The sequence below is a fragment of the Gouania willdenowi genome, chromosome 12 (assembly GCF_900634775.1).
Source record: "Gouania willdenowi chromosome 12, fGouWil2.1, whole genome shotgun sequence".
In the NCBI taxonomy this organism is placed as follows: Eukaryota; Metazoa; Chordata; class Actinopteri; order Blenniiformes; family Gobiesocidae; genus Gouania; species Gouania willdenowi.
In genome coordinates, this window is record NC_041055.1 from 24,090,208 (window position 1) to 24,102,335 (window position 12,128).

Genomic DNA, 12,128 nt, shown 5'->3' on the forward strand with positions numbered 1-12,128 from the left:
TGCGTGTGCAGTGTTTGTGCGTGTGCTCCAGGTCAGATATTTTTATAGTGTTATTCAAACTAGATTAATATTTAAGAAAGGGCAAGTATACAATACTTTTGTTTGAGATTGTATGTGGTAAATAATTTGTTAATATATATATAGTATAACTTTAATCAGTTTTTTTTTATTATCAATTACTAGACATTTCAGGCGACCCCATTTTAATTCCACGCGACGCCACATGGGGTCACACCCAAGGTTGAAAAAACTGAACTAAGTAATCATTTATTAGTGGAAAAGGTAACGCAAATGTTAAAAATTACTCGTTACATTTAATGGAGAATAAATATCAAATGTTTCTTTCTTCTAAGCAGCTTAACGGTGCCACTATCAGAGTAATTGTTAAGGGATCAAAATAAAATACTATTTTAAAAAATTTAATCGGGGCTTTTGCCTTTATTATGGTTTTTACATGTTTTTACACACATAAAATTTGTCGTCTGCATCCCAGCGTCCTTAACCACTAGGCCACCACTGCCTAAACTAGCTGCTAATTCAGCTTCTTAATGATTTTTGTATGTTTTTTTTAAATGGTGCAGAATAATTCTTTGTAGCTTTAAAACAAAAAAGTGAAACTAAACATTCAAAAAAGCTAATAAAAAAACCTCCGGTCCTACAATTTGGTTCAGTTATTATATTTATTTTTTATTTAACTCGATGTAAATAAACAAAACTAAAACATATGGTACTCCAAAGCCAAACGGTCAGAAAAATAAATAGGGATAAATTTCCCTTTTTTAATCTTTCAAAGCACAAAAGTTTATTAAAAAAAATTAGTACAATCTTCCAAAGTAACGCTGCAGTATTTCCACGCGCTGATAAATAGGCCGATCTCAAACAACAACCACACAATAAGAAGTTAAACCTTTCTATTTAAAACCAAAACCTTTACTCTTCTGCACTTTTAAAAGCATAGAAAGTGGAATGTAGAACATCTTCTTAACGCTGTGTTCAAGAACTACATAAAATGGCATCACATCCAACAAACTGCTTACATTCATCATTTATTCAAAAATAAACATTGTAGATACATCTTTGTCTTAGTTTTATTCAAATCACCACCACTTCACTTCACTGCTGTGGTTTTCCAAAATAAAAGCCCAGTGACGCTAATTTCTCCAACTGGCAAATGTTTGTGATCCAGATCTGAAAAGACACAAAAATACTTGGTTATGTTTTTTTTTTTTAAAAAAAAAAAAAAAAAAAAAAAAGACAGTAACACTAATGTTAAACTGTGCTTAAATACTAACATTTCCTCACAAGTTACTTTAATATGGGTAAAAAAAGTTCTGATGTCTGTGAAACATTGGAAATATACAACTTAAAACTTTAACTATGCCTGAAAGATGCTGTTTTTGTGCATAAATTCATATAAATATATTGGGATTTTACTGTCAAAATGATAATTCTAGTTAAAGTTCACCAACAAAAAGTACTTACAATCTACCGTTGACGAGTTGGAAAACAAAAGCAAGATGAAATATCAAATGCAATGATGCACACAAGTGTAGAATAAATAAATAAGAGCCTTGACAAGCGAGCGAGAATGATTATTAACAGCAGGTGAACACGTATAAGAGGCTGAGGATCGTCTCCACAGTGCTGCACACTTCAGAGTTCATTCCACTGAAGCACACCTGAGGGAAGGTTGGCTGTCATTTAACAAACAGCAGCTAATGAAAAGAAAAATAAAAAATAAAGGGAAAAGACAGAAGAACAATGGCGAGAAAGAGGGAAAGAGACAATAAAAAATAATTGCTAAAAATGGCAATAAAAAGGTTATTACACCGATGTAAAATAAAATCACACACCATATAAAACAGGCAACGTCCCATAATTCCCACAGAATGAGCTGCACTAAAAGAGCCATGTTTAGGATTTAGTAATAATTATATTTGCTGCTGATTTTGCACATGTAATAAAATCAGTGCCAGCCATACCATCTTAAAGTTTTAATAGAAGTCTGTGCTTTGGTTCATTTCTAACAAGGTTAGGCTCAATTACATTTTGCCATTACAATTACGTCTCAGATTATCCATTTTCAAATACAATTATAGTGACCCACATGTTGTCCAATTACAACTAAAATGATTGTTTTTCTCCTGAAAGTCGATTCCAATTACGTTCTCAATTACTAATACTAATAATAATCAGCCTTTAATGAATAAATCCAATAAAACATAACCTTCCTCTTGTGTTATCTTTCTGTTAGCATCTCTTATGATAACGGGTCAGTTTTTGACTCATGTCTTAAATCAGCTGTAAAATACACTAAAAATTATTATCTATCATTCAATGTGTTTCTCATCCCTTGGTTACCTTGTTATGCTTCCTAATCAATGGAAATATTGGTATATTTTTTTTTTGGTGTGGGCGTCTGAGCCATTTTTCTGTCATTATACCCCAAGATTTAAATGTACTTTATTTTATTTTTTTAATAGTAACATCCTGAAGAGAACCGAGAGGTCGTGGGAAACATAATAATATACTACATGGTTCCCCAGGTTTGCATTTAATTCAATTGTAATTGACAGGTTTTATAGCATTTCCATGCCAATTACAATTACAAAGTCAATTATCTGAACTCAATTACATTTAAGTTACAATTACAAAAGCAACAGATTTTTTTTCAATTTAAATTACAATTATAATTAAGTCATACTTGTAATTAATTATCAATTGTAATTATAAATGACCCCCACCCTGCAGACCAGAGGCTGATGCCTAAGAACACAGAGAGGAACGTTGAAAAAGCAAAGAAAGATGGAGCTCACTCACTGGTTCGCAGCACCAAACGTGTTTCCAGAGAATCCTGAAACATAAAACAATAAATCAGTTATTGCTCTAAAAATATAACAATATAATTTCTATACAATCATAAAAAGTAAATGTGTTTCTCTTCCTGCTGCTTGTAATGAATTAAATGGATGATGTGAAAAGGAAAAGCCACATCCAGCTGAAGCTGTGCTCTCACCTCCTGCCTGTGGCTGCTGTCCAAAGCCTTGGAAGCTGCTGGGCTGACTCCCAAAGCCAGGGCCCTGCTGTGCCAGCGTTCCAAATGACGGAGCGCTCTGATTGGCCAGCGCACCGAAGGATGGGGCACTGGGAGGAGAGGCAAATCTGTAAACAGAGCGTGTGACATGTGGGCAAACCAAAGAAACGCCATCCATCACGACCATCCATCCTCTTTACTGGGTAAACCTGCTCAGGGTTACTGGGATGTGGAAAAACACTTATCATGTGACTCAATGAAAACAGTGGTTTACACCCTACACCACATGTGTCAAACTCAAGGCCGGGGGGCCAAATTAAGCCCTTTGAGCATTCGATTCGGCCCACAGCAGAAAGCAAAAAAGTTGACAAAACCATGAATCATTGTGTAAATTAATAAATAATTCAGTTGTAAATATCTCAGCTAAATATCTGCAAAATAAAACACAAATTCAATCAAACTCAAAAATATCAACAAGGCTCACAATTCCCCCATGCTTATATCATGTGATGGGACTCATTTTCAATCTCAAATTATTAAAAACAATTTTAAATTCTTGCAAAATCCTGCAATTTTTCCTTTAATTATTCCAGCATATCTCCTTAAATCACAGAAAATTGGGCCATAAAAATAAAAATATAAATTAAAAAGGTGAAGATCCTGCAGGGACTGACATCTGTCACCTATTGCTTTGATATCATCAGTGCCTCACATATTTTGTAATTTATTTATACGTGGAATTACAAACTAAAACACAATAATGATTCAATTACTAATTTTATCGCCTAAAATCAGCAGCACATTTAAAATAAACTGGTGCATATTTGGCACTTCAACTAAAATGAGTTTGACCTGGCCAACACAGTCATAACATGAATGTTTGGACTGTGAAATCCACACACACCAAGTGAAAAAAAAAAAATCAACCTTTAACTGGATGGTTTCCATTTTAGTTAACAATGTTCCTTAACTATGTAAAGAAAAGGGAGAAGCAGTCAAAATGTGATGCTAAAATTAGTGTTTTTGCATGAGTCAGGATTAAAAGACAGGGATTTAAGCAGTAATCTCTGCTACAGGACCCACACAAGTAGAATCCTAAGAACAACAACAAGAAGAGAGTAGGGGCAAAAGCATGAGGGGGCGGGGAGAGGGTCATTTTAATCTGCAAGCAGCACAACGCCCGGATTGAGATAAGACAATAATCCAGTCCTGCCCAGACATCTATAGTTTAGGTCTACCTTAATTGCTCAGTTATATGAAAACTCATGCAAAACCAGTCATAAAAAAATAAAATAAATTAAAAAAAAAGATAGAAAAAGCTGCTTGAATACAACACTAATATCTACATATTAGTAGGCCTGGGCAATATATTGAGATTCAAGATATATCGAGTTTTCTATTTTGGCGATATAGAAAATTAAAATAACGCCTATATAAATATACATCTTTATTTTATAGCTTTTTTTCTAATAAAAAATACTCATTTTACGAGTCGCTGCTCAGTTTGATGAATTGCTGAATGCTTCCTAACTAGGGCTGAATGATTTTTCCTCAACATTGTGATTGCGATTTAATATGCGATTATTTTTTCAAGGGCCTCTTGTCATGTATTTTTCAATGAACACAAGCAATAAATCAATCTGTTTCATAATAAACAATTTCAGATTTATTTAAACTTTAAATAAATGTAAAATATACATTTTAAAGCACAGATTACAACAATAAAGCAAACAAATCTGTGGTTTTACCTCTTCAACATATCTAACCAACTTCAAGTTTCATGAAACATGTAAACATGTGGACTGCACTTCTTAAACAATCTCTGAACTTAACAGGACAGGACAAGAAAAAATAAAATAAAAATTGCAGCCTTTGCGATAACCCATACCCCTGAACAAGAACTCACTCACACGTGCTGTCCTTTAGAGAAGAAGCTAAAAGCGGAACGTATTGTGCAGCTGTTTGTTAATAAATGTGCCTGTGTGGCATTTTGCATCAGCATTTAACCCAGAACTGTCTTTCTGGTCAGACTTTAGTGAATTGAAAATATCAAGATTTATATCATATATCGTCATTTTAACAAAACAAATACTGAGATATGAGTTTTGATCCATATCCATATTTAACTACACAGTAATAAGTGGAACATGTGTGTGTAAAAATGTAGCATTTAGTATATAAAAAAATGTGAATGTTGATTATGTTTTCTGTAAATAAATTAGTTTTTTTTTTTTATAAGAGAGTCTGTGGATTGGTCAGCTGATCTTAAAAACATGCTTGCTGTGCTAATGAGGGTCCTAAATGTTTCAGTGATAATTTATCTCAATGTGTGCAAGTCCTATTTAGAGCATCTCTCACACCCTCTGAATACAAATAGATGGATGAACCACCTATTTAATGCTCAAATTTCCATTTTTTCTGAAACAACTGGAAAAAGTATTTGTCCTTACCCAAATCCTCCCATACTGGAGGCCGCCGTTCCCTCTCCAAACACTTTACCAGCCGATGGAGCTATAGCGCTGTTAAAAGCCGGAGCTGAGCCAAACGATGCAGTGCTGCCAAATCCAGGAGAGCCTCCAAAAGACGGAGGACTTCCAAAGACTGGGGCGCTGCCGAAACCACCTGAGGACAGCAGGTAAACAGAGAGTGAGGACTGCTGTTGTAATAACAGCTAATGAAGCTCATAAACATACAACAGAGCGTGCACAGCACATGATTATGATTTTAAAATGGGGCACTGATGCAACTTCCAACTGTTGAATACTTCACAACAATTCAATGACTTCCAGTGGCAGTGGGAGAAAGGTGGTGCTGAAATTACAGCCTGGCAGCAGCATGCCCCACTTAATAATTGACTGAGCTAATATAACAGGATTACACTCCCCCCACATGGACCAGGGATGGAGCGTTAGTGTGCACAAAGGCACAGTCTGATGTCCCAGTGTTAGTGTGATGACATGGATATGAAAACTCAGAGTTTTGTAGATTGCAAAATCGAGAAAATAAATGTTGTTAAAAGTAGAGCTGGGCAATATATCGTGATTCAAGATAAATCGAGTTTTCTATTTTGGCAATATAGAAAAATCACAAAATCGCCAATATTTTTAGGGCTGTCAATCGATTTAAAAAAATGTGCCAATTAATCGCATTTTTGTACTAAAGACTGAAGCTTGTAATAGATATTTATTTATTTGTGGAAATCACGCATCTAATGTAGAATTAACACACATAAACTATATTTAAATTCAAAGATCGTTTAAATAACTTTCTTTCAGCTTTGAATGAGCTCACATTTGGGAAAAAACATGTCCGGGGCCAATACTTTTCAGCTTATTGTTTTCAGGAAAAATGTTAGCCACTGAAATATCAAGTGTGTGGTACTTAATAAAGCAGAAAAATCCTAGCTTTCTAGTTCACCTAGTTTTTTTGTAATGCAGGTTTGATTGACGACAAAAGTGGAACATACTGTGCAGCCGTTTGTCAATAAATGTTGATAAATCAGCAAATTTAACCAATAAATGAATTCCTGGTAGGAGTTTTTTCTCTTTTTTCCTCATCTTTTGGTCCTTATAGCCCAGCCCTAGCTAAAAGTTAAACAACTAAAAAAAAACTTTACAGTACAGGCTGAATTACCTGATTTAGCTGGTGTAGAGAAGGATCCAAAGCCCTGGGAGGCCACACTGCCTCCACCAGTGCTGAAGGTCCCACTGGACTTCTGTTCAGAAAATGCAGGCTGTGTAAAACTGAAACCTTTGGCGCCGCTTGTACCAAACAGACTATTTGAACCTTTAGGAAATAAATACAATTGTATGAGTACTCGCTGCTTTCCTACACAGTTGTCACTAATGCATTATGTATGTTTAACAGCACCTAGTTGGGCAGGCTGACCAAAACCTCCAGTGGAGGCAGTGGCCCCGAAAGGGTTCTTGTTGGCAGCGTCTTCGCTTGGTTTCCCCCCCAGACCACTGAAGAACCCTCCACCAGGGGAGGAGCCTGGTGCACTGGTGGAACCGGAACCAAACAGACCTCCACCAGACGGCATCTGTTGCTGAAGGGGTAACAACAAGTTAGCCAATAACAAAAACAAACACCAAAATGCATATGGGCTTGTTGCTTTATTAAAATCTTAAAAGGTGATTGTTACCTGTCCAAATACGGTCCTTTGTTGGCCGAATGAGTTGAATGAGCTGCCAAAAGCTGTGAAAGTACAAACGTGCATGTTCATACCACAGCACCTGACGGTATCCAACACATTTAATATCCAGCACTGTAAAGCTTCCAAGGCTTCCCGAGATGCCATTAAATAAAAGAATCTGACACTAAAAATGTTTGACTGCCCGTGAAATTTGCAGACAGGAAGGAGGAGCTGTGTGTGACTGTGAGACCGAGCACTGACATCAGCTGTCCACAGTCACACTCATTCCCATTCGGCGCCAGGAATTTAAAGAATCTGAGGGAATGAAGGGACTCCCTCCGACACAAGGAGAGAGCAGACAGAACCATTTAACATCTCACTTGTTAGATGACACCACATTCAGTCAGTAGGGCCCTATAAAATCTGTTTAGTTTCTTTCAAATTCCGTTTTCATTTTTTCCCAAATTTCGTGTTCTCCACATTAATATTTAAAAAAAAAAATATATATATATTTTTTTAAATATTGATTTATCTTTTCAGAAAATATTTGTTTTTAACTAGGGGTGTCCCGATCCGATATCGGTCCGATATTAGCCTGAAAACGAATATTGGATTCAAATTTCCGGATTTTTTTTTTTTTTTTTCAATTAATTTTTTATTCATTTATTCAACTGTAAAATACTGTAGATCTTAAGTTGAAGGTTAAAAATGATGTAACCATACCTATTGTTCTCTGAGTAACATCACTTGATTAAGCCTTTTCTAACATTCCACACTACAAAGTAATCAAATATTTTTTTTATTAAAGAAAAAAGAGGGAGAAAAAATATTCAAAATTAAAAATAGTATGTATGATTCATGCTGATATCGGCTCAATATCGGTATCGGTCGAAAAAGCAAGGCTGCAATATCGGTATCATATCAGAAATGAAAAAGTTGTATCGGGACATCCCTTTTTTTAACTCCTGTGAGGAAACAAAATAAATTCTAATTAAAAACAAAACTATAATTAAACAAAAATGTATCTCAAAAGTAAAAATGTAATTTAAAATAATGAGTAAAATACAATTAGAAGGTAGATATAAGTTGTACTGACATGAATTATTCTGACTGCTCCTTTTTAATTATGTATGTCATATAAAGATGTATGAGTGCAGCATTAATGTCACCAAATTTTCCCTCAATGGTTTACTGAATCTGAGCAGGTTTATTTATTAAGTTTTGACCAACTTAATTTAAATTAACCTAATTTAACTTATCCTGATGACATCATTCCAGACCGTAATGATCACATAAAAATAAATGGACGCATGGATGAATCAGTTATTTCACCACTAGGGGACAGACTATTTTACAACATCAGAAGTTATCATTAATCTACGATGTTTCAGACTCTACAATCCTGGCATCTACGGTCTCATCCACAACAACATGTAACTTTTCCCACAGATCTTCTGTAGCTCTAATGAGATGTTTAAACAGTCTGTGCAGGTGAAGCTGATTAAAGCTGATCATGTTTTCATGGAGCACCACTGCATACACAGACACTTTAAAGTTAAATGGGCAATGGTCAGCTCTGATTTAGGAGTGAGTGATGATTTGTGTAGTTTTTTGGGTGTTTAGACGGTGTTTTGGGTGGTTTAGGCGGTGTTTGAAGCGTCTAGGACGGGAGGGGGGCGGGTGCCTCTAAAGAGAGGTCCCCGGAAACATTTCGCAATAAAAAAACGTCCTCATGGTGACGGTGCTGTATCCCGATTCTGTCCATTTCCATTTTCATTGGTTGATTCTGTGATTCCGTCGGCAATTCCGTTAACATAGATTTTATAGAGCAGCTGCTCCTGCAGCAAATTAATTTTTATGTGAGGCTTAAAGCTGTGGGAACTAATTATCAATCTGCATTAATCTAAGGACAATGCTGGTTTGGATTTATAAACTTGCTTCATAGGTTGACAAAGGAAAGGCATAAAAAATCTAAAAAGATACTGAATTGAGATATATATATATACATATCAGACGTTCCAGTATCCGGTGGCGGGAGAAAACCTTTAATCGGGCCAAACAAAAAAGGCCCAACTCGGCCTGAGCCTGAGAGAACACGGCCTGAACCCATCGGACCCGAATGAAGCCGATGTCTCTTTAAGCCCAAACTCTTTTAAACTCAAAACTATTGACGTCCGTGCATGATGTAGAATGCATGTAAATCCAAGGCGCGTCAGCATACATTGTGCGTCTTTCTCGCGCCAATCGCAATTTACCTGTCTTACCAAGCAAAGTCCGAACCCATGGTATAACATGATCGAACAGTCGGCACAGAGCGATCTTATATATATATATATATATATATATATATATATATATAATTGTTTAACTTTGCATGGTCATAAGTAAATAAATGTGCAGTTTATTTTGGTTTATGAGTTCAACCAGTTCAAATGGTTTATAAGACAGTTATAAGAAGAAAATATATCAGTTAAAAAAATTCTTGACAATTTAAATAACAAAATAAGAATCTGTATTTTGACTAATCTGTTTTTTCTCCAACATATTATCTCTATGCATTCAAATTGAAAGGAGTTGCAGAAAAGATCATCGGTGTCGATCTGCCCTCCATCCAAGACTTATACCTGTCCAGGGTCAGGAAACGGGCAGGAAACATCACTGCAGACCCCTCACACCCTGCACACAACCTGTTTAAACTCCTCCCCTCTCGCAGACGCTACAGATCACTGTACGCCAAAACAATTCGCCATAAAAACAGTTTCTTCCCCCAGGCTGTCACTCTGATCAACACTAAACAGTCAAAGAGTGTCAGACCTGGTTCTGTGAAATAACCCTGGAACTAAACATAACAACCCTGGATCAACCTGTCACTGAGAATGTTCATGTACATACTATTTAATTTAAATGTTCTCCTACACTACTCATCAATGCACTACTGCACTATTACCTCATTATTATTATATTTTATTATTATTTTTCTTTTTATACTACTATTATTATTATTATTATTATTATTATCATCTTGTTATTTTATTTAGTTTTGCACATCCTAGTCTAACTACTGTTTATATTTATATTTATAAGTATTTTTTCTAGTTGATTGTTATTATTTAATGTTTCCACTATTAGAGAGAGCACAGTTCACCAAGTCAAATTCCTCATGTGTATAACATACATTACTTGGTCAATAAAGTTGATTCTGATTTTGATTCTGAGTTGAGTGCATCTTTGATTTGAGGTTTTTTTTCCCCTTTTTAAATCAGGATTCTAATCGATTCTTTGGTTGAGTGGATCCATACACACCTACTATTTGTGTTTGTTTGTATGGTTTATATGAACCCAGAGTCTGAACTAAAGATGTCTATCCATAAAGGGAGTTATGGTCAAAAGAGAGATGAAAAGGAATCTATGTTAGTGATTGTAAACAAAAACTATTGACCACGCTGTTCATTACCTGCAGATTGTCCAAAGCCGAATCCTGTAGACGGGGATGTGGTGGTGTTACTGCCAAACACAGACCCTTGTCCAAACCCAGAGCTCTGACCAAACGCAGACATTGTTTGACCGAATGATCCTGTGCCGGTGCAGCTGGCCGTGTTGGCGCTGCCCGTCCCAAAAGAAAAAGAACTTGCATTGCTGGCAGTAGAAGCCCCAAAAAGACCTCCTCCTCCTCCTGCTCCTCCAGCGGTTGTACCACTGGGACTTTCTCCAAAGGCTGACTGACCAAAGGTAAACCCACTGGACGTGGTACTACTGTTGGCTGTTGCCGGTTGTCCAAAGCCACTGACCTGGCCAAAAACTGATTTACCAAACCCAGTCCCAGTTGGTGCGCCAAATGCAGCTGCTCCGAAGCCCGTGGCTGCTGGGGCTGAAGAAGCTGGAGCTCCTGCAGGTTGTCCAAACACAGCGTCACCAGCAGCAGCAGCTGGTGCACTGGTAACAGTGACGGTGGTGGATGTTGGGCCTGATAGGGCAGCTGTGCTGATGACGGGTGTGACTTCCAAAGAACTGCTGTCTGTTGTTACTGGAGCAGACTGGGTGAAAATGGAGCCTGGTTTGTCAGAAACGGGCGCCTGAAACACTGCTGGAGCCTCCTGAGATACAGGTGCTGTGGTAGCTGTGGTTTCACTGGGCTGTGGAGCCGTAGGGGTGGAGGTAGGAATGACTGAATCTGGTACTGCAAGTGTTGCTTCAGTTGATGCAGTGTAGCTGGGTGGAGGACCAAGCACGGGGGCGGGTGTAGCTAAAGGTGGTGCAGGTGTTGGTTCTGTAGCAGCAGCAGTAACTGCTGTGGTTGATGCATCAACTACAGGTTCTGCTTCTACAGGGAAGCTGGGACTCTCCTGAGGAGGTTCTTTTTCAGGAGGCGGTGTGGGATCTGAAGACTGAGGCGGAGATTTTGGTTCCTCTGGGTGATATGGTGGGGCTGAGAGAAGACTGCTCAAAGACGTGGGTAGAGCAGAAACAGTGGCAGAAGAGTGAGGAACTGAGAAGGCGGGTTTGGTGCTCATTTCAGGAGGCTTGAACAAACTGCCTGATGATGCAACCTTTGAAGAATCTCCTTCAGCAGATTCCTCCACAGGCTTTAGGAGACTGGGACTAAAGTTAAATGGAACAGTTTCTTTTCCTAAGCCTGCTGCAGCCTCCCCAAACGCAAAAGCAGCAGCAGGTGTTGAGGAAGTATCTTTAACTTCTTCTCCTTGGCCGACACGCAGTCCTGAAAAAACACCCAGGGTTTCACCGCTTGTTGGTTTCGGAGGCTGTACGTCTGCGTTGGAGTTTTCTTTTTCTTCCTCACTTGCTTCATTTAAAGTCAAAGTGGGTGAAGCTGTGGCAACAACAGAAGAGGAAGGTTTAGTGATGTGAGGTTTGTCAAAAAACATTTGTCCCAAAAAACAAGAATTTGGTCGAAATAACAGAGAAGCGACATGCACAAATAAATACATATTTTAAGGGAAA

General features: G+C 37.4%; 1 protein-coding gene across 5 annotated transcripts in view; it reads right to left on the reverse strand.

Moving 5' to 3' along the window:
- Positions 1 to 1,033: 1,033 nt before the first annotated feature.
- The window catches only part of nup214 (nucleoporin 214), a 34,044-nt gene continuing 22,949 nt past the window's right edge, over positions 1,034 to 12,128 (reverse strand). For 4 of the 5 annotated variants that reach the window (XM_028462851.1, XM_028462849.1, XM_028462850.1 and 1 more), the window contains exons 33-40: positions 10,624 to 11,997; positions 7,179 to 7,231; positions 6,905 to 7,082; positions 6,668 to 6,820; positions 5,485 to 5,656; positions 3,017 to 3,162; positions 2,821 to 2,854; positions 1,034 to 1,188 (exon numbers count right to left, since the gene is read on the reverse strand). In XM_028462851.1, coding sequence (XP_028318652.1) covers positions 1,152 to 1,188; positions 2,821 to 2,854; positions 3,017 to 3,162; positions 5,485 to 5,656; positions 6,668 to 6,820; positions 6,905 to 7,082; positions 7,179 to 7,231; positions 10,624 to 11,997 — 2,147 coding nt within the window. In that variant the 3' untranslated portion in view covers positions 1,034 to 1,151. The remainder of the gene's footprint in view (positions 1,189 to 2,820; positions 2,855 to 3,016; positions 3,163 to 5,484; positions 5,657 to 6,667; positions 6,821 to 6,904; positions 7,083 to 7,178; positions 7,232 to 10,623; positions 11,998 to 12,128) is intronic. The other variant, XM_028462853.1, reaches the window with a different exon arrangement.